The following is a 26,975-nucleotide window of genomic DNA, read 5'->3' as shown; positions in this document are numbered from 1 at the left end:
CTGGACCGGCCCCCCGGGGAAGCCCCAGGCGGCAGCATGCCCCGGCCCGGGGGCGGCCGCCCGCCGGGCTGCTGCGGGGCGACCCGCGGGAGGGGCCTGCAACTTGCGTGAGGGGGGGCAGAGGGATCCCCTGCCCGCCGCGGCTTCGCACGGGGAAGAGCCGCAGCCCCCGGCGGGGCAGCGCTCGGCGGGCGGGCGGGGGCTGCGGGGGCACCGGCCGCCCTGAGCGCCCCCCCGGGCAGCGCCCCGCGGCCGGCAGGCGAGGGCGGCCCGGCGGAGCCGCCGGCCGCGGGGCCGGGCGCCGCTCGGGGCGGCGGGGGGCTCCCGCGTCCCGGCCCCGGGGCCAGCATGGTGCTGCTGTCGGGGGACGGGGAGCAGCTGGCCGGGGAGCGCGTCTGCCCCGCGCCGGCGGCGGCGGCGGAGATGCCCAGCGCCGAGGCGGAGAGCAGCCCCGAGCAGGGGGCGGCGGGGGCTGCCGCCGAGGGGCTGGACGAGGAGGAGGAGGAGGAGGAAGAAGAGGAGGACTGCGAGGAGTACGAGGACTTCTCCGAGCTGCCCGACACCTGCAGCATCGCCTCGGACGACTCCTTCTACCCGCCGGGGGGGCTGGAGGACGACGAGGAGGACCGCTGGTCCCTGGAGCGGGGAGGGCGCGACAGCCCCGAGGCGCTCAGCCTCTTCCGAGCCTGCTGCACCAACAACGCCGTCGTGCTCAAGGCGCTCATCCGCCAAGGCCCCGAGGAGGAGGAGGTGCGGGAGACCGACCGCAACCGCCGGGTGAGCACCCGCGGGCATCCCGGCGGCGGGGAGAGCACGGCCGCCGCCGCGCCGCCCCCCAGCCCCCCGGGAGCGGAGCCGGGGGGGAGGGCGGGCGTGGGTTGGGTGACACCGCTTTCGGTCGAAGGGGCGCTGGGCGGCAGCCCCGTGGGGGACGGGAGCCCACGCAGCGGGGACGGGAGAAGGGCGCGAAGCTTCGCCCTGCTAGACGTGACTTTCCGCCTTTGGGAAAGCAAGGGTCCGGCTTATGGGAGAGAGAAAGGCTGAGATTCCAGTTCTCCCGCCGACAGTTTTGAGTTGGGTCTTGTTTTCCGGCAATTTACTGGGGAGAGAGAGTGGCTTCGCTAGTCACGGCTGTGTTCAGCAGGGCTACACCTTCCTCTTTGCTGGCCGCTCCATCCCCTGCAGTGCTTCACGCTTTACACCTTGAGAAGTTGAACAACCCATCAAAGTTTATGTTTTCCGTTTTTTTTGTTAGCTGCCCAAAAAATGTAAGCTTGCCCCCAGTTCCTAGAATGCCAAGCAGGGCTCGGGGTATTCCTGTGCTAAAACCAGACTTTTCTGAGTTCTGGTATTTGTTTTGCTGCTGGTGAACTGGTTTTGGGGGTTGTGTCAGTACAAGGTTTGTGGTTCAGTATTTGCCTGTTACTTAGTTAATTGCAGGGACAGAAATGTACTTCACTAAGCCAGAAGGTGAAAACTTGGGAAAGATTTCCTGGGTAACGCGTAACTGGGATGTTTGAGCAACAACATTGAAGGTTAGCAACAGCAACTCCTCTCACTAGTATTACTACAATTTATATTAAAACTAAGGCATTTTTACTTGTAGTTTGCATAAGCAATCTCCAAAAAATTTTCTATGACTAGTCTATGACAGGAATGTTTTGAAAGAAAGCCTAAGTCATTTTAATTGGGCAAGTGACTTGTACATTCTGGCAAAATAAGTGGTCTTTGCATCAAAAATAATGCAATAATTTGGGTTTGGACCTGTTTGGAGAGGGGATTTTTTTGTGTCTTAGATGTATGTACTTGTAGGATTTTTCCTACAAAATATCTTCACTTCCCCACCAAAGGATTGTTTTTAATACAGATTTTCTAGTGGTCTGATTTACAGTAAGCTTCTGCAAAAGATACAAATGGAAAAAGTTGTATTAACACATCTGAGGGGGCAGCAACCTATGGCATTGGGGGTGGGAATGAGCAGCAGAGGGTAGAAATGTTTTAAATCAACTTTTCTGCCCAGGCCAACATACGGTGTAGTTATACTCTTAATCGGTAACATGTGAGATCCAAACGTACGTTACAGGAGATTTTGAAGATCCTGCAGACACATCTGTCCTGTATATGAGGTCTGGGCCTGAGCTGGAGCCCAAACCCAGCCCTGGCATTGCATGGACACTCGTCTCCGCCGAGGCCCATTGATGCAGCGTGCCTCAAGTGTACGATGGTGGGGAAGGTTCGGCCCCACCATACTTGTGGCATAAAAGACCAAGTGCCCCAGGGCTGTCCTTGCTGAAAGGGTGGCCTTCCCACCCAGCAGAGGGTATGCAGATGGCTGTGAAGCTGGAGGCATCCTCGCCTCCGGGCTGGGGTCCTGCAGTGCTGCGTCAGGGGTTATGAACAAGTCAGCGTAGTCATCAGCCCTCATCCCACAGCAGCTCCTTCTGCAGAGGTGATCAGATCAGGGTTGTGGAAACAGTGAATTTACGTAGTTGGACAGCCCTCCCTTCACCATCCCACTTCCCAAAAAGCACGTTACTCTTCCTTATCTCTTCAGCTTCCCAGAAAAGAAACAAAATCGAAGCTTGAATCCAAACTGAAAGTTCCTCTTCTTTGCACATACAGTTAAAAAAAAAAAAGTTTTTCTCTACTTAAGCAAATACTCCATTTGACCTGAAATTAAACTTTGACATCAAATTACCTTTTCTGATTTTTGATGAAAACAAAGAAGTTCTGTAATTCAACAACTTCTGGAAGCCTCATTAATGATCTGGGAGACATGAGTTCAGTTTCTTTCTCTGCCTGAGTGGATATGAACCCTCACAGTAGTACAGAGCAGGACAATCTAACTTTTCCAGACAGATGTGAATGGGAAGGGAGTAACCTTTCTGCCGGGAAGCTGAAACGTCAGGTGTGGCTGCGGTCCGGACGTCCCGGCGGCAGGGCGGGCAACCCTGCGCGCTCCTCATCCCCTCTTTCCTGGCATGGGAGCAGGGGATCGGCCCGCAAGCTGGCCACCTGGTTAAACTGCAGTCTGTTCTCCAGTCTCTCAAGAAAATGTAGAAAATAACCACTGACTCCTCTTCTGATTTTGTGCATCTAGTCCCAATTTTTTTCCCAGCCAGTGCTGTTCAGAAAATCAGGGCAAATTCACATTATTTTGCAAAAGAATAGCCACCATTTTCCACAGAACTTTACCTGACAAAAGTGAAGTTTCACTCAGCTCTTTTAATGCCTTTTCTGTGGAATTTTTGCAGTTCTTGAATTTGCATGTCGTATAAAATCATTGTGCATTACTCATAAAAAAAATTTGAAAAGTTAAAAGTAAAACTAAGTAGAACTTAGTTTTACCGCTAAAAAGTAACTGAAGGAGTTACATACACCACTTGTGCTAATAAAATGTTTCCGTTGCTGAAATCTGTACTGTTGGCTTCTTCTTCTTTCAGCATCTTCTTTCACCAGGATAATGTTTGTTTACAATGCTATCTGGCATGCATTTATTGGAAAGCATCTTTTCTTTCCTTTTTTTTTTTTTTATTTTTACACTGTGAATAAAGAAGAGGAACTTTTGTTTCTTCTAAGATCTTGTTTCTTTTCTGTGAGGCAGGAGCGAGAAGGAAGAATAACTTGCTTTTTGAGAAGTGGGATGGTGAAGGGAGGGCTGTCCAACTGAGTAGCTTAACTATTTTCACAACCCTGATCTGATAACCTCTCTTAAGTATGTACAATGCAGTTTCATTTTCATAATTCAAAAATTACTTTTTTTCAAAAGAGACAAAGCACGTAACAGGTTATGGTAGTAAGACAACGTCATATTTTGATCCTGAAAGTAATTAAATTCAAATCTCAAAGCATAACATGATGAAGAAACTTCCTGATGGTTAAATTCTTTAAATGAATTTGGGTGCAAACAGCTGGAGTTTTGCCATTGTTTTGTTTTTAAATTTTGACCTCAGCCCTAAAGCAATTCTGTATGTAAATTTAAGATTCAGAAGGAATTATTTCCAAAAATGCTAAGATCCAGAGGTACCCTTACTTATTTTCCTCAATCTTGTTTACCGAAATACATTAATTCTCTCTTTTGAGACTGTTTGCCAAGGCTGGATAGCGGCTCTTCGTGACATTTCTGCAGAAGTGTATTTTTCCCGTGCTCTCCCCGTGAGCTGCAGAACCACTCACTAGGCACAGGTTTTCATTAAATTCACCTTCCTGCAGTAAACCAGACTCAACAACATCCGATTTATTACTCACCACATGTAGCCTGAAGACCGGTACCTTCCCTGTCTTGTTTTCATTACTGTTGAAACAACAACAGTTTATATCTCATTGTCGGCATAGGATCCCCAAAGGGTTGATCCCCGCATCTCTGTTGCCCTGCTCTCTGTATATGGAGTCCTGAAAGACTGGCTCGGTACTGCTCGTTTCCTCTCCTTGCCAAATCTAATACCAAAATACTTGGAAAACAACTATGACAGCATATAATATACTAATTGTAGATCATGCAGGGTGGCCTCTCATTCATTAATGTGGATGTATTTACCTGCCTCACGCTGGCAATAAAGAGGGTTTGCAAATATATATGGGAAAATAAAATCGTGGCTCTGGTGGAATCTCCTGACCTGGCTGAGACCAGAGCATCATCCGATTACGACGCTGCTTTTGTCCACATGCTGTGGGGACTGGTTTTGCCTCCTTACTAGCCACATTTCCAGAATTTCAGATATTTGCATCTCAAGTTTAATATAACTTATTATTAAATCTCTCCTGGAGACCAGGATTATATATATTCAGAAAGACAGAGTTTCAAAATCTGGTGTTACCTAACTGCAGAATGAAAGCAAATTTAGAAATTTGCCATGACAATAGAGAAGGCAATAAGGGATGGGGGAGAGAGAGAAAAGAAGGCAAAGAACATTCCCATGCCAGATTGAAAATAATCACTGCAGCTCATCCTCAGAAAGGTTTTGTGTTAACCATCTATGTGATAGACTCTGTATTAGTAGGTATTCTGCAACTCCATATTTTGAAGTTGATATACGTGTGAGAATATTCTGTTGTAGTCTTTTTCAGCTTTTCATTTTTTATGTCACTGTTCAATGAATCTTTCATCAGTTCTGTAGATAACTAGGAACCAATTTGCAGTTAAACAGTTTATTGTTGTAAGTATACCATCATATAGTGGAGATCGTACATTTGTGATCTTCATTTTGCCCCCTTAAAAGGTGTGAGGACAAAATAATCTATGTGGCTCAGCTTGTAAGCTCTTTCTTCTCCTTTCAGAAAATATTCCTAAATCCATAGATGAGCACAGTTAACTTTTCCCGTTAATGCTTTGTACAGGCTGCTGTTGATCAGTACTGCTCTGGAGTAAGTTTTCCTTTGAGGCACAATAGTTCTGCAGCTCCATCACCAAGTGAGCCTGGATTTGTTTGTTTGTCCCTCTCTCCTTTTTCTGCTGAAGGAAGAAAACAGGGTTTTGAAGGCTTTGTTCCTCTTGATCTAAATTTCTTTGGATTTCCCCTCTCATGATGCTTAGTCCTGGGGAGGGACAGCAATGCATCAAAAGCCTGGAAGTTGCTGTTACTGAATAAACAAAAATAAGGTAGCGATGTCCTGGCTAGAAACCTACTTGAAAAGCTTGTGAGAACGTAGGGTTGTGCCAGCCGTGGAAGTAAGCCCAGAGAAGTAGGTGCAAGAGAGAAGTTTCCAGGGAGGAGGGTTCACACCATGGTGTAGGCATGAATTAGGAAGATGGTTTTCCTGCTCTCCTTCTCTCCTCAGCAGAGAGGAGTGGGTTTCTCCAGAGGATGGTTCAGATGTCTGTGTTATGCTCATGCTCTAACTCCTGTCCCCTCACCCCCCGCCGGAAAGCCTCCCTTTGCTGACTTTTGAGAGAGTTTGCAGTGACTGGGCACATGAGACTTATGGTTTGGGCCCAATGAATACCTCCTGAAGTGAACATGCTGCATTGGAGACCATCAGCAAGCGACCCCCTGAATCGAGTGGAGAAGCTTCTCTGAACGCAACCTAGGTTGGTTTGTGTGTTGCTGGCTGTAAAAGGACGTTTTGGAATGGCATCGCTCGCCCAGTCACCCAGACCCATGACAGCGTTTGAGGCATCAGACATGTCATAGCGGTCTCCCTGCCCTACGCTGCAGACTGCTCCTCAGCAAGGCAAAGTTGCCCACAGGCTTTGTACTACCACAGCGAGACTGCTTCGGGCAGCTCAGCTAGTTTGGGGAGCATTACCCTTCAGAGCTGTTCACAGAGAGATGCACAGTGAATCCTCCATGGAGCTGACACCTGAATTTGTCTTTGCCAAAGCGCTATGCTCCTAAAGTTGTGACTGGCTGAGAAGGGCAGGGAGCCAGTGGTTCAGTTCCCGCTTCCCGGGTGAGGGAATATTGTGCTGGATAATGTTTTTCTAGAAAGTTATATATCACAAAAAGGGTCAGAGCTTGTGTAACACTCCATTAACCTGTTTTTATTATTTTTGTTATCTTCACGATGCTAACCTGCAAAAATAAAAAATTAGGAGTAGAGCATTTTGTGGTGAGGGATAAAGATCTCCCTGTCACATATCGCTTTTCAGTTGTCATGGCACATAGCGTAAGTCAGCCCATATCAGAAAAGGGATTTGAAGAATGTCATCTGCTACAGTGCTGGGAACTTTTTTCATATTTTCATAGGCAGTTTCAGTTCCCTCATATTCTCTCATACAAGGTATTCTCGTGGGAGGGATTGTATTGAAACTTAACATCATGACACTAAACCATGAAAGGGAATTTTTTTAGAGTGGAAATAGTTTTAAAAAGACCCTAACAGTAAAAGTCATCTAATCTAAATCCTTCAAAAAAGTACAGAAATACCCAAATGCACTAAAAAAGTCCCTAGAAATACCTATGTGTTTAAAAAGGAAGTGAGTGAGCAAGGCAAGGCAAGGAATCGTAGATGTCAAAAAACAGCAGCTGCTCAAAACAAATTGGGAACCCTTCAAATCCTGTAATTACAACTCAAGGGAAGCCATCAGAAAGGAGTAGATAGAGCATGGAAAATATGAAGTCAGTTGGCTGAGAAGGAATTCGGTGAGCTAACCAGAGTGTAGACCAGATTGATACAGATAGGCACTCGGAGGCGTCGTCAGAAGAGTGTGGGCAGGTTAGCTGTCTGCCTGCCCTTGTCTGCATTCATCTGAAGTGTTAGGTGAGTAATGCCTTTGTAAATCTGGCGCAGAAACATATCCTTTAAAATAACTTAACTGAAGAAGAAGTATATGCCCAGAACATGATTTCTATGGAGGAAAGGGAACATTAATATGGACCATGAGGGTGCTTAGACATAAAGAAGGGAAATGCAGGTCTTTAGCAGACCACTGGAGATGCATGACCAGACCTGCTGCATCCTCCATGCAGGAGGATAGACAGGTAGTAAGATATAATAATAGACAGGTAGTAAGATATAATTTGTACTTAGTGTCAAAAGCAACATTAGCTAACAGATGTAACTTAATGAAATTGATAGATAGGGATTTGAAGACCTCATCAACATGAGAAAGTTGTACAAGTTTAATCTAGTTTCAAGTGATGCAGCTTTCAGAGAAACCAGATGAAGAGCAGTTTCCTTGAAGAATTTTGACAAATTGTTTAATGTAAAGTGTATGGAACAGGAGAGATGTTTTTAGCGTGATGGTAGCCCAGAAGTAAAGGCCATAGCAATCTTTTGTTCAAAGCAGTGTTTCATATTAGTATCTTAAATCAAGTATGTGGACTTGCAGAGCTCCTCAGAGGTGCAGGGGTGATCCTGGTTACACAGCTGAGCACAGGTTGACTCCAGATGTCATCAAATATAGCTGCATTTAAAATCTAATGGTAGTCTAACAAGACTGGTTGTCTGGCACATCTGCATCAATAATTATGACAGATCTATAATGGTGTCTTTAATAGAACATGTCTGTAACACAGGTAAGAAATGTGACCTCAGGGTGCCTTACTGCATTTTTCCAGGAGAACCTTTGAGGTTTATTTCACGGTGCACAATGTGACACTGCTAATTCCTTCATCCCATTAGGAAATGAAAATTTATATTCTCATGGAGGAATTACCCAAGAAGGAATTTTGGCACTCATTTTCTCCCTTAAAGTTTCCTAAGATCCTTTCCTTGAAATTTTATTAAGGCATAAAATGCTCTCAAAAATTCAAGACTTAGATAAAATTGGGTTTCTTGTAGCTTGGTATTTTAGAAGGGTTATTTGGAAATAATGCATACATATTGTAAATAGGCAACTTCCAACAAAAGTTCCTTTTGATGGTGAAGCTGCAAAAAAGAGTAGATCTAAAAGAACTTAAGAAGGAGAAAGGAGCTTCAGAAAAGTCCATGAAGAGCAATTGTCTTTAGAAAAGTCAGCTTTAAATCCTGCAATAAAGGAGGTGGAAAAAGACAGTGACATTGCTCTCCTCCTTGCATATGGTAGGACTCAAGACTCCCATGCAGGAGACTTAGGTTTTTAACCGCTGCCTGATACAGGATAAGAAAACTCTAGAAGCATCCTGGGACATGAAAAAGAGACTTATTTGTCCTTTTTGCTGTCTATCCCAGCAATCTTGTATCTTCTTATAGCAGGAAACGAGCAATTTTTAATAATTTCTTCCTGTTTCTGCTTTGCCTCCCTACTATTGCTCTAAATGTAAATGTTGCGGTTCTGGCTTTTCAGCTCCATAAAATGGTATCTTGCACAGAGCATTGGTAGCGTCGAAGATGCCTTAAAACTGGACCTCTTGTCCTGGTTGCCGGCTGGGGCTAAACCACGACACCTCTCCAAAAAGATCTGGGAGTTCCCCTTACTGTAAGGGACGCCTGAAGTAACGGTTGGTTGACGTTGCTTGGTGGCTTCAGGGTGGCTTCAGAGAAGTGGGCTGTTCTCAGCTTGCTCCCATGTGGCTCGGTGGTTACTGAGGGGTGTTCCAGCTGGCCTGGCTTTGGACTGAGAGTCCTGTGAGGCACAGCCAAGTGTGCTGCTTCTTTCCAGAATATAATCATGTCTGTGACAGAGTTTGTGTAGCCTGAAACCTGTCAGAGGTATCCAGTACTTCTTCCCAGAGAGGAAGAAGTCAGGGACTTCTTTGAAGGGATGGGCGCTTGGGTTTTGGTTGTATTTACAATTCACCCCTAAGCAGAAACCAACCACAAAACTTGGAGCTCAAAAACTATTTTGGGTATGAATAAGTTTAAAAGGGGTGATTTTAGAGATCCCACATCTGGGACGTGGGCAGTATGGCTGTTGCAATTTCAGAAGTTGAGAAGCAGAGGCCATCTTCTTTTGGTATAACACTACACAAAGGTTCACAATCCCAAAAGCCTTCGGTTGCTGTTCTTGACGCTTTAGGTTTTCCATGCTGTATCTACATTCATTAGCAGATTTTGTCTTTTTTTAAAGAGGATATGATAAGACCAAAACTAAACCAAGCTGTACCTCCATGCTGTTTTGTGGTGGTATTCAGGCATTCGTTTTTGAGCCGTTCAATCCGCTTCAGTGTGCATCAACATATGTAAAGAATGCATGATTATATGGAGAAGCCCTGCATTGTTTTGATCCCAGCAACTCTACTGATACCTGACATACCAACATACACACTAGTGGAAGTGATTCATCTCTGGGCACTGTTGTTCTTCTACCTTCCCCTCCTCGAGGGCTAAGATTTCTAACCTACAGAAAAAAAAATTAGTTTCCTGTAGTACTTCTCCATAAGCCTAAGGTAGCACAAATGCTTGGCCTGAGGGGTGTTTCAAATCTTCAGGTAAGGAGTGCTCCTTGAAATAACTTTTTAGGCCTCATGCCTGACCTGAAACCAAGTGCATGCCAATACTGTTTCTCAGGAAGAAAATGGAAGTTGAAACAGACAGCACCACTAAGAAGCATCTGCTGCTCTGAAAAACTGGGTCCTGTTGAGTTTCGGTAGCCTGTAGGAGCTACCGTGCTTCAAGTACGCTGGGAAAGAAGGTGGGTCCAAAAGCCCCAAAATTCCCAAATTCTTCAGCTCCAAGCTAAGTACCAGCAAGGCGTTGTCTGTACCTCGTCTATCAAGGCTTTCAGTCTTGAGGCAGGGTCTCTGAGGAAGAAAGAATAAACGTTCCTGTCTCAGGCACTGGGCTCAGAGCTGTCTGCCACAGGAGCGTGGATTCAGGTGCCAGCCGTGAGGGACAGCAGGTCCCCAGGGCCACATCTTTCAGCATCATCAAGAGCTTACCTTTGAGCTCCCTTCACGTCCTTTGGTCCTGCTAGTGCTGGAAGCGGTGATGTGGGCTGTGGTTCTTGGAGGACCAGAGTCAGCACTGCCAGGTGGAAAGGCAGGGATGGGGACACCCAGCCCCGCATCGGGTAGTGCCCTTTTCAGAGATGTGAGACTTGCTTGTTTTCACTCAGTCTGGCTTGTCGCTGGGTTTCAGGGGACATTTCAAAAAGGGCTTTGAAATATGTGTTAATGTTCATTTTTGCACGTGGCACAGGAACCACTTGTATTAATTTTAGTCACAAGGTCTTGTGTGTGAGCTTGGGAACAATATAAACTGTGAAAATAAATACTAACAAATGTTGAACAAGGAGTACAAGTAATCAAAATACCTATTTGGATCTATTCAGACATTTCAGCAGGTACTATTATGTTCAAAATCTGTTCTACTACTCAAGAAGACATAGACTGAAAGATAAAAAAAACAAAGCCCCGTTACACATTTTGGTAACGATTACTGTGTAACAGAGCCCAACAAAAATCAGGTGATTTATTGTAATACTGTTACGTGTTGGTAGTACTTCATCTTCACAGAGGAGAATGATAGTGAGACTGAGTGGTAACTCTCGTATGACTTTACAGGTGTTGGTTGCTTTGTGCCAGATGAGCCTAATGTGCATCAGGTTTATTTTAAATTACATTTCATTAAAACACGTTTGTCTTCCTCTAAAGAAAAGTGACACATGATCGCCAACCAAAATTCACTGTTGATTTTGAAATAAAGATTGATTTGGAAAGCGTCAGCAGCCTTTTACTTGTAGAAAATCCCACTAGGTGAGCACGGGCTGTGTGTGCGTCGCCAGAGGAAGCCATCTCTGGCACAAGAGCACGTGTGCGACTCAGCTCACGTCCACCCTACTCAGGGTTAGCCTCTCTGGAGTGGACCAATGAAGTCCACGCAGCCACCGCTTGGCCCAGGTTTTCTCTGAATCCCAAGTGGTTCCCCTAATTCGTCATTTTTTTTTAGGCTTTTCAGTCCCAAGTGCCCAAACTATAACATCATTTGTTGTGTTATGGTTTTGGAAATCATTAACTATGCTGATACTAAAATTGGTATAATACCTATTTGCATATGCTGTATACTTATTTCAGATATGACAAGATAGCTTTCAAGTAGGATGACATAGATAATACAATGCTTCAGTTTTCCCCAAATTGGTGGTTTTGGAGCTCTGCGTGGAGCTGGGCGGTTTAATGCTGCTGAGATTTACTGTTCTCGGACCATGCACAGAGGGACTTAAGGATGCTCCTAAGGATCTGCTCCTGAAGGAGGACAGCTAGTGCTCCACAGACTCAGTTATGATGAAACAAAAAGAAGCCAAATGACAAAAAGCTGTAGATGAAATAGTTACCATTTCACATCTTGTTTGTGGTTGGGTATATTTAATCAATCAACTCTAAAAATGCCAGTCTTCTGGTTTTGCCTCAGCATCCTGCAAAACTGCTTGATTTGTCCACGAGTGTGGCCTGTGAGTGATTGTTAAATGAACAAGGACTAACTTTATAAAAATGACTGTTATTCATTTATGGGGTGGAAATGTAATTTTTTTTTGTTCAGTGTAATGTATGTAATAAGACAGCACAGCTGAAAATTTACATTAAGAATGTCATCCATTGCTAATAACAAAATGCCAAATTTATAATGGAATATTTAGTTACACCAACACGTACTATCTTCCTTTTAAATGCAGAAATACATCTTCATCCCAGCTTTTTATTCTCATTTTTCCTGTTTAACCGCTAATCACCCTATGCTTATCCAATGGTTGGAGAGTTTCCTTCTCTATCATGCTCTTCATCATTATGAAACAGAAAAATTGCACAAATATTAATGGAATCTTCTTTGCAATATTTCTTCAAGGTAAATGTGTTTCTTTGCTCCCATCTCTTAGCAAATTCCAGTGCGTTGGAGTTAGGCACCACAAAAATGAAGAAAATTGTGTTTACAGGCCATGTCTATACTATTTTAATGGACGAGTGTCTCTAAGCAACCAAGTCTATTTCAACCAAAGGTCCTCATTTACCGTACAGGAATCTCTGCAGTTGTTGATGTACCTTTGTTTATACCTTTAGTAGAAGTACACTTCCAGTTTTCTGAGTTTGCCAGCCTTTTTGCTTAGACGGTGCTCTCTAATAGCAACGGATGAGCCATGACATCTTGTGTGGCCTAATGCCATACTGAGCTGATGGGAAGTATTGTCCTGTAACAGAAAACCAGAAAATCCTGGAAAGCAACACAGACAGCTGATGGATATGCAGGCCCATTTGCTAATTCCTAATTTTTCCAAGACATGAATAATATGGCTGCGGCTAAATGCTTAGTTATGTGAAAGTGCTAGTCCAGTAATTGCTGTGATGTTTGGCCAACATTGAATGCAATAGGATATAGTCATCTTGTGAACAGTAATAGCTGTCACAAACTGAGATGGAATGTGTCAGGTAGCCAATATTCTTCTGTATCCTTTTATTTTATATAAAGGTATTTATTTACAAATCTTCAGCTGGAGAGCTTAAAGAGCTTTTGTGATGAGTTATGGGCATAAGAACATGTTTATTTTTTTTTATAAGCTATATGGCTTGCAGCCAGTTAAGCAAAAAATCATTTTTTTTTAGGATGTATTTTCCAACTGTACATTGAAAATTCCCAATAAACTGGATATCTTTTTTTTTCTCCAGGGGCCTGGAGCATCATTCAAAGGTCCCTTGGTATGTTCAGATACTGCCCTCATTAGTGAGCTTCTATCAACAAAAATGCCATCCTGCAGGCGAGCAATGTCCTGAAGTACCAAAAGACTCTGTGCCAGACTGTTGTAATTCTTAGGCTGCTGTGGGGCACGGAGACATGTCAAGCTCACTGCAAGCAGCTCTGAAAAACCTCCATCAGATGTCTTTGATACATACTGCTTTTTTTGTAGCATGTTTCTTTTCCACAAAAGGTGTTCTTTTGTTAAGAAAACTGTTTTAAATGTCTACTATTTCTCTCATAGATATAGGTCCTTAAATTAAAAAGTAGATTGCTTATATAAAATCCTGGAGTCCTGACTCAAGAGAAGCTGTTTTGCAGTTTACCCAAATATTCTCCAATTTTATGATGTAGAAGGACTGTTTCTGGATTGTTTGACTGAAACTGTTCTATAAAATGGATATATTGTGTTAATGCATTAGCAGTTTTTTACAAAGGTTGTCTCTAGTAATTCCAGACATTTGAATATAAATGTGAAATTACTCCTCCCTCTTTTTTTCAGCTATCTGATTCTATCTTCTTTACTTCAAATTCAACAATATGTTCACGTTCAATCCCTCCCTACATTTCTTTATTATTTAGATGGAAGAGGTGTTCATTGGAAGATGAGATTCTTAGATCCAAACACAGAGGCAGAAGATGCCTTCCTGCCTTTACTGCACGGAGCTAGACACTCAGCTGAGATAAGCAGGGTGGTCACAGGCTCCGTATAAGAGGAAAGACTGCAGCAATGGCAGGCAGAGCCTCACTCAGCTCTGGCCACTAGGTAACGGCATTACGAGTGTGTGCTGCATTGGCTTATTAAACTCAGCCCGCCTTACTGTAGTTGACTTGAGACAGATACGACGGTGATGCTACTGTCTCTCACTTGGATATTCTAAATACGATTTTCACCTCTGCTGAACTATCTGCTCATACCCTGATACCTGTTACAGCTGCAGTGGCTGATAAATCCATATTTAGCCAATTGAGATAATCAAAAAGAGAAATTTAAAATGGGAATGCACACAACAACAACAACAAAAAAGCTGCTTTAGAACTATCTTCTTCAGGATTTTTAAAAAAGTTGAATCTCCAAAAAATAGCAAGCTACCAGAGGAAAAAAAGATCCCCTCTGAACAGATTAATTTGATGTCACAGTGTGTGTTTTCTCAAACAAAAAATCAGACTGAGCCTCTCGCAGATAAGCATCATTGTGGATGAGCCTATTCCCTAAATACAGTGCTAAATTAATGTGAGGCTGCTTGCTAGGACTTGCAAGCCAGTAGCAGCAGTGTCCTTGATACAGCCAAGTGCTATCCTCTGATCTTTCAAAAATGTAATTCTGTCTTTTCTTAAAACAGGTGCACTTTTCACAGGGTGATGTTAAACCTGCAGGAAGGAACCATTCCTTAATGGGAAGTCTGAGGCATGCTGGATTTCATCTCCAGTGGCTGTATGCAGCCTATCAGTTACTTTATTCCTAAAATAGACAGAACTGTAGTTTGATGGTTTTTATAGCGGGAGTTAGGTCTTGCTTTCTAACCAGCCACGAACATTATGGAGTCGTGAGCACTTGCAGGTGTAAGTCACAAGAGCGCAACCCTCTTTGCCCTTGGACCAAAGTATGTTTACCTGAAAACTAGAAAAGTGTCTGAAACATAACCCACATGTTCTGCTGTAATTTAAAATGTGATCATAGTCATCAGTGTTTCTAACAGTTATAAAACATGAGACACTTGGGCATAAAATTTATACTCTTAGTATTAGCAATGCTAGTTCACTATGCATTACTTGAAAATTGCATACTTTGTTTGAAGGTAATGTTTTCACCCAGAACTGAAAATCTCCAGTATTCAGAAAGTGTGAATTTACCAAGGTGGTGTTTAAACAATTATAGTTATTGGTGCCTCATCTCTCTTTGTGGAGACCCACTTTTCAGTGCAATTTCTTATGTGAAATTCAATTTCTTTCTTTCACAAGTCTTATGAGGAGCGGCTGAGGGAACTGGGGTTGTTTAGTCTGGAGATGCGGAGGCTGAGGGGAGACCTTATTGCTCTCTACAACTACCTGAAAGGAGGTTGTAGCGAGGTGCGTGTCTGTCTCTTCTCCCAAGTAACAGGTGATAGGATAAGAGGAAATGGCCTCAAGTTGCGTCAGGGGAGGTTTAGATTGGATATTAGGAAAAATTTCTTTACAGAAAGGGTGGTCAAGCATTGGAACAGGCTGCCCAGAGAGGTGGTGGAGTCACCATCCCTGGAGGAGTTCAAAAAACGTGTAGATGTGGCACCTTGGGACATGGTTTAGTAGGCATGGAGGTGTTGGGTTGATGGTTGGACTAGATGATCTTAGAGGTCTTTTCCAACCTTAATGATTCCGTGATTCTATGATTCTCTGATTCTGGAGTGCTAGTAATTAGCAGCGCATAGGTGGGAAAGAGTGAAAGAGTTCTTATGAAGTCAGGAACCATAGCACTTTCCTCCAAGTTTCACAAGCCTAAATCCAAGGAGTAATACTTACAAAAATCCAGGTTTTAGCCTCCAGCATGGTCATCTGTGATATTCCACAGTAGCTGCATTGCATGGGGCTATGGGATTACAGGATTGCAACCCTTTAAGATCACGAGAGTTGACACTAATCCATACATACCAAAATCCACTTTAGGTCTCTGACTGAAAAATAGACACCTCCCATCAGTTCACCACAGATGCCTCTATTGCTTAAAAAGTTTATTTGTTTTCTAAGGAGAAGCAGGAGACTTTTTTCATATTTATGGTCGAAGAAATCTTTTGCCTTGTTGGAGCTGGGGAAAAAACAGGAAGGTGCATAACTGAGATGAAAGCCAGTCTAGGTAAAACCAGATGCCTATCCTAAATAAAGGAAGCTCTTTCATTGTGGAAAGCATAATAAGGGCTTTCAAGAACCTGGGTGCTTTAACATCTGAAGAACCGTTGCTACTTGCACTAGTTGATGATAATCTGAAGAGACAAGCTAATGAGATCCCATCAGTGGGATCTTTGCTTGACAGAATTAAAATAATAACACCTGGTCCAGCTAGAGAAGCTTCTTCATGTCAATCAGTAATATTTCAGCATACATTTCTTCCTGAAGATCAGTATTTAGCTTGGGTTTTCATGAACAACAACTACTGATTGTTGTTGCCATGTTATCCTCTTGGTTGAAAAGAGGATGCTGACTGTTGCTATGTGATAACACATCCAGAGTGCAGTATGTAAGGTGAATCCTGTAGGCTAAATACTAATACATTTCTGTCATCTGAAGATCACTTGCCTTTCTGCTGTACAAGGGCAGCTGGTCTTCTCCCCTCTCTTTGTTTTCACTGGGGCAGAAAGTTTACCGCAGCTTCCTGGTCCATTCAGGTCAGTTCCAGGATCAATAAGACTTGTTATTAGAAGATCCAAGATCAATAAGGAGGGTTATTGTTAGAAGTATTATAGAAAAGGAAGCAATGAGGTTCAAAAGCCAGAGCACAGGGGAGGTCGGGAAGAAGAGACAACAACGGTGTTATTTATCCATTGATGTCATTACAAAACTTACTGTCAAATGGCAGGCCAAGATCCAGACTGGGCTTTTATTGCTCTTACAGCTTCTTTAGATCAAAGGGTGAGGAAATAGGCTGGTACTTTTGTGTGTGGTACTGTGCAGTGCTGTCTGTAGCGTGCAGGCAGTCGCCCATCTCTGGTGTCCCAAGAAGCATATGCAGTTGCTCTTCTTGGTGAGTATAGGACCGCTGCAAGGAAGAGCTTTCACCCTGATGGGTTTTTTCTTCATCAAGTTGCTTTCCTCTCTTTTGAGGAAAGAGACCTTTTTTTTTTTCCGTGGCAGATTCACCACTGATGGACAGACCTCTTCCTGGGCTCTTTCTTTACGAGGTTTGGGTCTGGTGTGATTCCACAACCAGGAGGCTCAGAGAAACACAAGCAAAATGAATTTGCAGGAGTTGGAGGAAAAGAACTGAAACTTCTTCGGAAGTTCTTTCCTAACATAACAGGACCTCATTGCCACAACAGAGTGCTTGCAAGCTCATGGCTGGCCATGTGTTTTCAGAGAACTCCACAGTGAAAATGTGCTGCAGCCTTTAAAATGTTGTTTATAGAAGAGACAGATTACATACAATGGTAGATTATGAGGGAGTAGAAGGTTGTGCATTTATCTTTCAGCCAGTGTCAAACTGAAATTTATTGTTTACAAGGCAAGGATTTTGTGAATCATTACTTTTGGAGAGGTGTCCTGAAAAAACTATGCATTCAAACACTGTGTTTAGCTTCTTGCAACAGATCTAAGTTACAGTCAGCCTGTGTCTGACAGAACATAACAGAAAGGAAAATGTATCTGTTAAACACATAGAGAGGAGTTGAATGACATGCCTTAAAGCCAAAGGAAGTACTTCTGACAGAGTTATGTCAATGCGCAAAATGCATTTCACGTGGCTTCTGAATGCACTAAAAATACGTTTTTAAAATGCTGCAAACTCTCCTTTTTTATCTTGAATGTGTGTGAATATATGTATATATTTAGACACCAGGAGATAAATTAACAGTAGTGTCTGTGAGGCCCAGGACTTGGAGTTCAGATCTAAACTGGTTTCTGAATGTTCCTAAAGGTCTTATGTGGTGAGACAGTGCACTGGACTGAAGACGCATCAGGTTTGGGTTATGCTGTTAGATGATCCACCTTTGACTGTCATTTCGTTTAGCTCTTAGGGGTTTTTCCTTTCTGAAGAAAAAAAAGATTATGCTTCCATAATATGATTGATAGGAAGACTACTATTGTAACATCAGATTTTGAAGTAATCTGGCAATCGAGATTCTCCAAAATGTTTTCCATACAATTATTCCCACAAAAGGTATAGTTTGAGCCTTATTACAAACTCTCTTTCTTTCAGTGGTTCCCAAACCCGCTGCAGCTTTGTACAGCAACTGGCTGAAGCCGCAGGAGCTCCCAGCCTCATATATTCCCAGGAGGAAGCAGTCAGCACTTCACTGTTTTAAATCTATGGCTAGCTGGAAACACCTGTTCCAAGCAAAGCTTAATAATGTGCTGTTCATTTAAGGATCCGGAAATATATTATCCTTGTTCACAGGATGGTTGACAGCCCTTGGAAGCCTTGCTAAACGTTGCATAGCAAGCCAATGAAAGACAAAGACATGAAATGAAAATCAGCTCACTGGGACAGGATCTTGGTGTCGGTGGGAATCTGTTGCGTTGCCTCCCCCTCTGCAGTTAATGATTTGGGTTGCTAATGTTTAGAGCACCTTCAAGTGCAGACATGGGATTCGTGGTAGAACTGCCTTCTGGGTTTACATCAGGATCCCCCCGTTAAAGTTCAGTACATTGTTTACATAGTTTTCTGAAGTCAGAAAACTCTCACTTTTTTCCTATAAATATCTCTTCCCTTACTTTTAAGCCAGAGCAGAGTGACCCGTGTTTAGCACAGCTATCAAAAACCAGGCATAGCAAAGAGGGGTGTATAAATTTGGCTGCCATGTATCATGTGTTATTACTGTCAACACTATCAAAACTTAGCACTAACATTTGACAGTATTAACACTGATTAGTATGTGCTATACAAACAGGAAAGCTAGGATTAGTAAGGCCGCATTATTTGTCAGGGATCATCACTACTTAGTAGTTGTACCTAACTTGACAGTCTAAATAAAGTGAAATTTAACCCGATAAAAATTCTGTTACTTACCCTACCATCTTCCCACAGTATTTCTTGTCCTTTACAGTCAGGCACCCCGTAAGCAGAACAGAGAACCTTTCCCTGAAAATGGTATCCTGGGCTGATTTCCCGTGTTATTGAATCCAGAGATAATGTCCTTTTAACATATGGATAATGGTAATATGCTCCACAAGGTGACCCGTCAGTTCATTTTAAGTATGCGTTATTTTTATCAAACAGTATTTCCTTAAAGATTCCTTACATATTCCTTTTCTAAAATCATACCTTGTTTACTTCCGCTGTGACCAGAGATCTCACAGACATTGCAAAGCTTAATTTTGGACTGATTGGATTACATCAAATGTCACTTCTGTTTTCGGTTGTGGAAAAATGATCCCGGTTTCCTCTCTTTCCATAAAAACTTCTTCATTCTATATATTTGTTGCACAACAGTCTGCTGTCACTGGTAAAGGCCTTTCTCCTACCTGATGAAACTTAAGACTGATGAGTACGTTCCTAATACAGTCTTACCAGCTGTCACTGCAAAATAATACATTATTTTAACAAAATTGATCTTGAGCATGAATGTGTATACCTGCTAACATCCTGAGCAAATATATTTTTTAATATATATGTATATTTCAATGGAATTGCATTAAATTTCCTGACTCAAGCGCCTCAATGTTAAAAAACACCCGAGTTAGCTGTAGCTGCTACTAGTTCTTGTCCACGTGTTCAGGTCTTCAGTTCTTTGTTTCAAGCTGAGGTTCGGAGGGGAAAGAACAATAAAACATTTTTCATGTGATAACACAAGTCCAGTTACTACTGTTTTAAGAAGTTACCACCAAGTGTCATCTTAACTCGTACTAAAAGAGATGGCAATGCAGCCCAGGCCTCCTGCAACTAGTCAACACAGTGTCCCTCAGCTCATATTTTTTCGCAGGGCTGTTTCCACTGCTAGAAGTCATCCTGAGTGCCCTCTGCTCCTGGCCTCCTTCGGCAGCAAAAGGGGTGGCCGAGAGGATGCGATACAGCGAGGAACAGAGCGGCCCTTTTCTCCGGTGGTCGGGAGAGGATGTGCCAGGGAGCATTGGCTGCTGGTCAGGCTATACAGTCAAAAAATGTCTTCCGTACTTCAGCGGCCCTCCAGACGTTTGGACACGGTGTGATTTGGGGGAGGCACATGGCGGGTGAGAGGTGGCAGCAGATGCTGGGGGAGAAAGAGTGTGAGAGAGAAGCCGCCTTCTGCGGCTCCTGGAGCATCCCTGGGGGGACGGGCTGTGGTGACGGGCTCCTGAGCAACCGGTGTTGTCTCAACCGGGGTTTCCCTCACGGGAAGATGAGGAGAACTCCCTGCAAGAATGAGGAGAAAAAAGGATTGCTACTTCTGGTGTAATGCTCCAGTTTTCCTCCCATCAGGCTTCCCATGGGTTGAAGATGCAATCATCTGACTTCTCAGTTGTCCTCTCCCCCAGCTTTGGTCAAGGGAGCCATGTCAAGAGGCAGCCGGATGGCCGGCGTTGGGAGAAGATGTCGGACAGCGCGGGAGCTGGGGACATGTTCCAGCCTCCTGTGGAACAGTATACAACCCCCAAATCCCCATCAGCTCAAGGGTTTTTGATTTCCCATTGAATTATTTGCTTTTATTATGTGGCTTGATATTAAAATAAAAAATAGAGAAGGGTTAATCCCTCATAAACGTCTCTCAGTATTGCCATATGATAAAACAATTTGTTTCCTGTATATCCCACCCACTGGAGCATCCCTGGCTACACAGCGTGTGTTTATCCGCCTTGCGTGTCCCTTTTGGCCCCTGGCAGTAGCTTCCTGAGGTTTCTGCCAGCTGCTTGTGTCACTAGTGATGCTGAAATCGATTCACACAATGTCCATGTTAGTAAATAAGGAAAGTCACACTAATTTTTATTACCTTTTCTGGTTGTCTGATTTATTACACAAGTGGCAGTGGTTTTCTTTGCTGTGTAATGCAAGCTTTTGCAGGCATAGTAAAATGAACTCTCCTGGGAGTATTTTTAGAGGTGATCACAGAGATTTGGATTAGAATAGATTAAGTAAGGACTTCTGCAGAGATGATACATATACTAAGCTATACCTTTACTTAGAGACATGTGGCCTGACTGGCACAAGAGGTGTTTACGAAACAAGTGAAGTCGAACATATCCCACGAAACGGAGGGGGAAAATGGTGGGTTATCATCTGCGTGTCCGTGGACAGGCCCGTGTTTTTAGCTAGCGGAGTGCAATTCATGCTGGGAAATGAATCTGTGAGGGTTCATAATGCTGTGAAGCGAAGGTGGCGATTTTGTGCCTTCAGTATTCAGGCGGAGGAAGGGGCAGTGCCATTTAAGCTTGCTTTTGGGTGCAAGACTGTGCTTCAGGCTACTGTGTTTCTCTGCAGAGGAGGCAGAGAGTTTTGCACGCCGCTGCTCCATCCCTGCTCGAATACTCTTTTGCACTTGTCCGATCGCTTTCCCCGGCAAAATCAGCCTCTCCCCCCTCAGGCACGTGGGGTTTTGTCCAAGCAACAGTCGGACAAAATTCATTTAAATTCCTAGCTCTTTTTTTGTTGCTCTCCTGACATAAATTTGTATGTGACTAAGCTGTTGCAGCCCTTTCTCTAAAAGGTCAGCCTAAATTATTTTGTGCAGATAATATTAAAGCTTATGTGCTTGATGGATTTCTGTAGCACATAAACACCACTTCTCATGGGACTGATGACCTGAATAATTACCTCATCTCAGTCACCGTTGATCTAATCAGCTAGACCAATTACAATATAAGCGCAAGCCATTTATGAAAGTTTCTCAGATTGCTTTATGCAGATGGAAGGTTTTGGGCATTATACACAAATTAGTATATAGCGGATAGTGATGCTCAAGACTAAATTTTGCTCTGTTTTACTACAATGTAAACTTAGAATCTCTGTTAACCCAAGTTTCACAGAGTTGCAGAGTTTTTAGTGGAGATCAGAATTTCCCTCAAATAATTTTGTGACATTTATTTTGAAATACTTGACCTGATTTTTTTTTTTTTTGCTTTGTATAATAATGAATTATGTTATAGTGAGTGACAGTTATATGTAGTTCTGTTACAACAATGAGTTATGTATAACACAAAATATTAAACATATGAGTTATTATCTTCGTAAATCAACAAGAAAAAGTTTAAATACAACTTTTTATTCCTTTATATTTTATTATTCTTTCATTTCTGTTACTCATAATATTGTTTGTGTAACATGGTTTTAACTTAGACAGAATTTTCATAGTTGTCCCTGCATATGATTATGAAGTACAATGAATCATTATCTCATTTAATTCAATTACATGCAGTTTTAATCATTGCTGTTAAACCAACCTTGCAGAATTGTCATTAATACTTACAGGCGCATGCAAAGCAAACTGGACAGTTTTTTATTACGATGCTTATAAAAAGCAATGGGTAATGTCAATTCAGTCTTTTGCCAGACCCATTTTCGTCTGGGTAATAGGTGAAAAGCTATAATAAGCTGTTTTCATTCTCAGCATCTTGGTGGAAAATAAGTTGCCTGAAGAGATTTTTTTAAAAGCTAAGATAATTGCATGCTGTATGTGATTTGCTCTCCCGTTCAGCTTGAGTTCATTATTGATCCTCTAGTTTTTCTTGTGAGCTCTATTATATGTAATGATCTAGTGTACAAATAGCCTTACACCTGTAATTTTGTCATAACATCTGATTTATAAAACTGTCTCCTGAGATATCCATGACCTCACTTAATCAGACACATTGTTATGTCATTAGCCAACGCAGCTGAGCAAAGCAGAGTTTATTTTTATAGTGGCAGCACTATTCCAGTCTCACATGAAATCAAAGGTACGTGAAGAAATATCAAGTTTAGAAGGAACCAAAAGTTTCCCAAGACTATTTTATTCTATTTCAAACATGCACATTTCAAGTTTAGGCTTTTGTAGGAAATTTTAATACAATGCTTTTAGTCTGATTGATTACAGGAGAGCATCTATGAAACTCTCACAATTTGTAAGCACTGCTTGAGGAAGGTGTTGCAACATCTGACTAACTTCAGGTAGTCCCACACCTGAAATGTCCATCTATGTACTCTGGAATGAAATTAAGAAAATTAGTTATACTTTACTTAGAATATAAGGAAAACAAGTAATTTATCCCAGACCGACTGTTTTGTCATATATTCTAAATAAAGTATTGTTAATTTTGCTCTGTCACTTCAAAACAAAGGGGCATCTTTCAAAACTGTGCTAGTTACATAAAAATAAGATATGTCAGATACTAGAGAAAAACTGTGGGGAATCTCTGTGAAATGCCAAATATTCCACAGAGGAAAGACAGAGCCCTCAACACCTGGCAGTATTATGGCTTCTACTCGGAAAAAAACCCGTTACTGAGCTGAATTTCAACCCCCCCCCTTATGTGGAAAAATCGGCAGTAAATGCTAATGTAGTTGACGTGATGGATGACTCACGCTTTCTTGTTTGTGAAGCAGAGTCTGTATGCGATATTTGAAAAATGAAATAGGATCTGTTGCAAAGCTCAGAGAAGCCAGCAGCCCTGGTCTCCTGTAATGAAGAAATCCCTTTTCCTATAGTCCAAAGACATCAATTTCATTTCATGTTTAAGGTCTCTTCTGCACAGAGGATCAATGCAGACTTTTTTGCCTGTTCTGTTTCATTGGTCTGGGAGAATGACGGGCAGCAGCCCTGGCCGCTGGTCGGGAGAGAGCAGGTCTTAGCTAAGAAAACAGTCCTTGAAAAGCAGGGATACTGTGCTTGCATACTGTGACATATGTACAGTTATTACTTCTAATAATTGATTATCATTATATGTTAATGGGAATAGTTTGAGTTTTTATTATGATTTAAAATAAGTGGTGGTTGAGGACATATGAAAGGGAAGAGAGGGAAAAGGATGCTGTTGAAGGAGAAAGGTTGAAGGACATGCATTTAAGAATTATCAATCTTCCTTCTAAAGCTTTCACATGTAGTGAATATGTTTGAGAATTGATCTTACTGACAAAATAATAGTAAGATTCAATTTAAAAAATATATCCGTTTTTCCACAGACACTGACCACTTCATAATTGCACCATGACCCTTCATATGAGGAGCAGAATAATTGATGCCTTGGTAGAACACTAATGAGATAAAATGTCATCTCTTTCTAAGGATAACCAGATTATTCAGGTGCAGAATTTTCTAGCTAAAATTAATTTATACTGCTTTGTTTTTATCTTTTAAAAAAACATTAAGTGCACAGCTGCATTTTCCTGGAGACTGCTGTGATACAGGCTACTGCTTTACCGATTGCTTCAAAAAGCAGTTCGCTGAAAGCGATTTTGTATCAGTTATATTTATTAATTGAGATTGTTGAAAGAGTTTGTAATATATTATGGCTGTGGATAATAGTATTTATTGGTACACGAAGTTAAAGATTCCCCAATAACTCATGCTGCGATTGATTGATTGTGCGTCCTGGCTGATCTGCTTGTACTAACTTGCAGCAAGCAGAATACAAACAGGGCCAGAAATGGATGCAAAGAGAAAAAAAAAAAAGGGGGGGGGGGGGGAAGCGACCTGAAACCACAAATTATCATGGTATCTCTGAACCGGAATTTGGGAAATAACAGTCAAATCCAGGGATTTATTGCAATTTTCATTCTAAAGCTGTAGCCTCCTGCGCCTCATTTCAATATCTGATACCTTTGCAAGAGTTATGCAAAGGCAAGCAGACCCTCAGCAAGCGGTTTGTCTCACCCACCTCCCTGGGAAACACAGCCGGTGAGGGTAACCAGAGAGCACCTGCATCAGCTGTACAGCCCTGGACGGTGCTGGGAACTGCGTGGCGGTGAAATGACTTGTTTTTAACGTCCTCGTGCGATTGCTCGTTTTGCTTCTCAACCCGGGAGGGCTGGGTACGCTTCATCGGATACCAGCTTCTCACACTCTTATCTGAACCACTTCAGATCCGTACAACCGTCCTCCAAAAATGATTTTCCGTGTTACCGCATCGTGTAATCCCACAGAAAGCTCCTACTCTCTGTTGCCTTTCCTTATCCTTAAGCAAGCAGTCTTTGATAGCATCTTTGGAAAATAAACTTTAGAAAATGTTGATACCTAAGTAATCCTTCTGGTTTGTAAACTTGGAACGGTGAAAGAGGTTGATTGATTTTGAGATTGTTTGCATCTCATATCTGCTGAAATCAGAATGCCGGCGTTGTTGGTTATGTCTTTAGCACCCTATCTGATGGAGATACCCACTAAAAGTAGGACAAAAGTCCCTAAATACTATAATGCAAAAGCCTCTTGCAAAAAAGAGCTAATGTTTATTGTCTGATATTGTTTGTTTTACTGTTTTACAGTTTGTTTTTCTTTTAAAGAGAGAAAAAGTGAACTTTTTTTTTTTCCCCTGAAGCATCTGGTAAATACTTTTAGAACACAAAAATGTCCTTTGAAAATATATTGTGAAAATATCCTTCAGATACTGAGTGAAACAGTTTGTTCTGAGATGAAAACTATTCTAAGATATTCTTACAGCTTTTTGAAAATACCACCCTTCAGAAATGCCAATTTTTTCAGTAAACAATAGGATCTACCCTCTTATTGTCAAGAATTTTAGGTCTCCAACCTATTCTACACTTAGTTTTCTGCTATCATTAGTAATTGACCTTTTCTAAAATGATTGGGTGGTGTTTCAAAGCTGCAGAGTTTTTGCAATTGTAAAAACCTATATCCTGAACATCAGGTGAAAAATGAAATTATTAAAGAACTAAAATAATGCTCAAGTCCTTACCAAGTGGACACTGACACAATTTTTTTAAAGCTAAGAATGATTGTAGTAAAACTTGGATTAATCTGAACAATCCCACCAGGAGAGTACATACTTTTTAGTGACCTATTTCAGGTCATATATGTGTGTGTATCTATGTATCTCTATCTCTATCTCTGTCTCTATCTCTATCTCTATCTCTATCTCTATCTCTATCTCTATCTCTATCTCTATCTCTATCTCCATCTACCTAATCTATATCTATATCTCTATATATATATCTTTAAGCAGAATCCTCTGTACAATTTCAATAGAATGGTTTGAAGTATTACAGGTGCTTCACAAGGAAATGGAGATGCTCTTTATGAAGCAGTGGTGGGTGTTGTTTCATACTGATGACAAGAGTGAATTGAGAGGAAAGGAATCAGAGTAATAATTTTATCAAAAGATGTAATTGAGAAATACTGTACGTAGCCTGTGAGCATCCCAAAGAGTTGGCATTGCCTGTTTCTTAAGGAAGCTGTTTGCCACCTAAACGAAAAGGACTATCCAGAACAACAATGAAACAGAACACTGAAATATTAACTAACTAGTTATAATGACAATAAATCAGAAACCGCAGCTGTTGTCATTTGGTGAATGGCTCTGTCTCAGTAGTGTCCATGGGGAAAAGAAATAAAAAGAGCGTTTATGCAAGAGCAGCTTAGCAAAATGATGGAGGAGTCAGAGTGGGCCATTCAGCTTTCATAACTGGGTTCTCCTTCTCACTAGTCTTTTGTGGTTATGAACTTGCAGCATGTCTGTGTGAGCGCGTTTTAGGCAGGCAGGGTTACCAGAGAGGATGAGATTTGTGTCTCTGCCCTTATTTTTTCAATAGTCAGATACTGATGCTGAGTGCAGGAGAACCGAGTCACACATTGGCAGAGAAGAGGGGCTGCAGGGAGCACTGATTTATCTGTACCTGCCCTCCTCTACACCCGTCAGCCCCGTGCAGATGAACACTGGGCTGCCTGAGTAATCCTGAAGACTGGAGATAATGGTTTTAATCCAGGTGGTCAAGTGAGCAGCCAGGAATAAGTACTGTACTTCCATTTAATTAATGACAAGTGTATTTTGATGTATTTTAGGGAAGCTGTCAGTTTGCCGCTGTGGAGTGAAACGCTAGCTGGGTACCAAGCTGAGTTATAAGGTTTACCTTCTGGCTTGGCTTCTTCCTGGAAGTTTTACAGCTTCCAGCTGTCATAAAGCACATTAAACAGGAGCTCTAAAAGCAATTTTATTTTATTTATGTTTATAAAAAAGGTCTGGTTATAATGGGAAACCTGAAGTATTTCAAGATAGCAACAGGCAGTATGAACAGGGCTCTTGGCTACCACTTCCCCTTCAGAGAACAAATAGTTGTTTTACAGAGAATTAATATTCAGATCAGGTCCAGTTCATCTTACCTGCTGGGTTCATTTTATTATATAATAAAATCTGATTTATTCTCA

At 42.2% G+C, this 26,975-nt stretch overlaps 1 protein-coding gene across 1 annotated transcript in view; it reads left to right on the top strand.

Moving 5' to 3' along the window:
• Window positions 1-348: 348 nt before the first annotated feature.
• Window positions 349-26,975, top strand: part of ANKRD33B (ankyrin repeat domain 33B) — a 40,128-nt gene continuing 13,501 nt past the window's right edge. Inside the window, exon 1 of the mRNA XM_075495647.1 lies at window positions 349-777. Within this exon, the coding sequence (XP_075351762.1) occupies window positions 349-777 (429 nt within the window). The remainder of the gene's footprint in view (window positions 778-26,975) is intronic.

This window comes from Mycteria americana, chromosome 2 (genome assembly GCF_035582795.1).
Source record: "Mycteria americana isolate JAX WOST 10 ecotype Jacksonville Zoo and Gardens chromosome 2, USCA_MyAme_1.0, whole genome shotgun sequence".
NCBI lineage: Eukaryota > Metazoa > Chordata > Aves > Ciconiiformes > Ciconiidae > Mycteria > Mycteria americana.
Note: the sequence above shows the minus strand (reverse complement) of the source record. Positions and strands in the feature narration are given on the sequence as shown.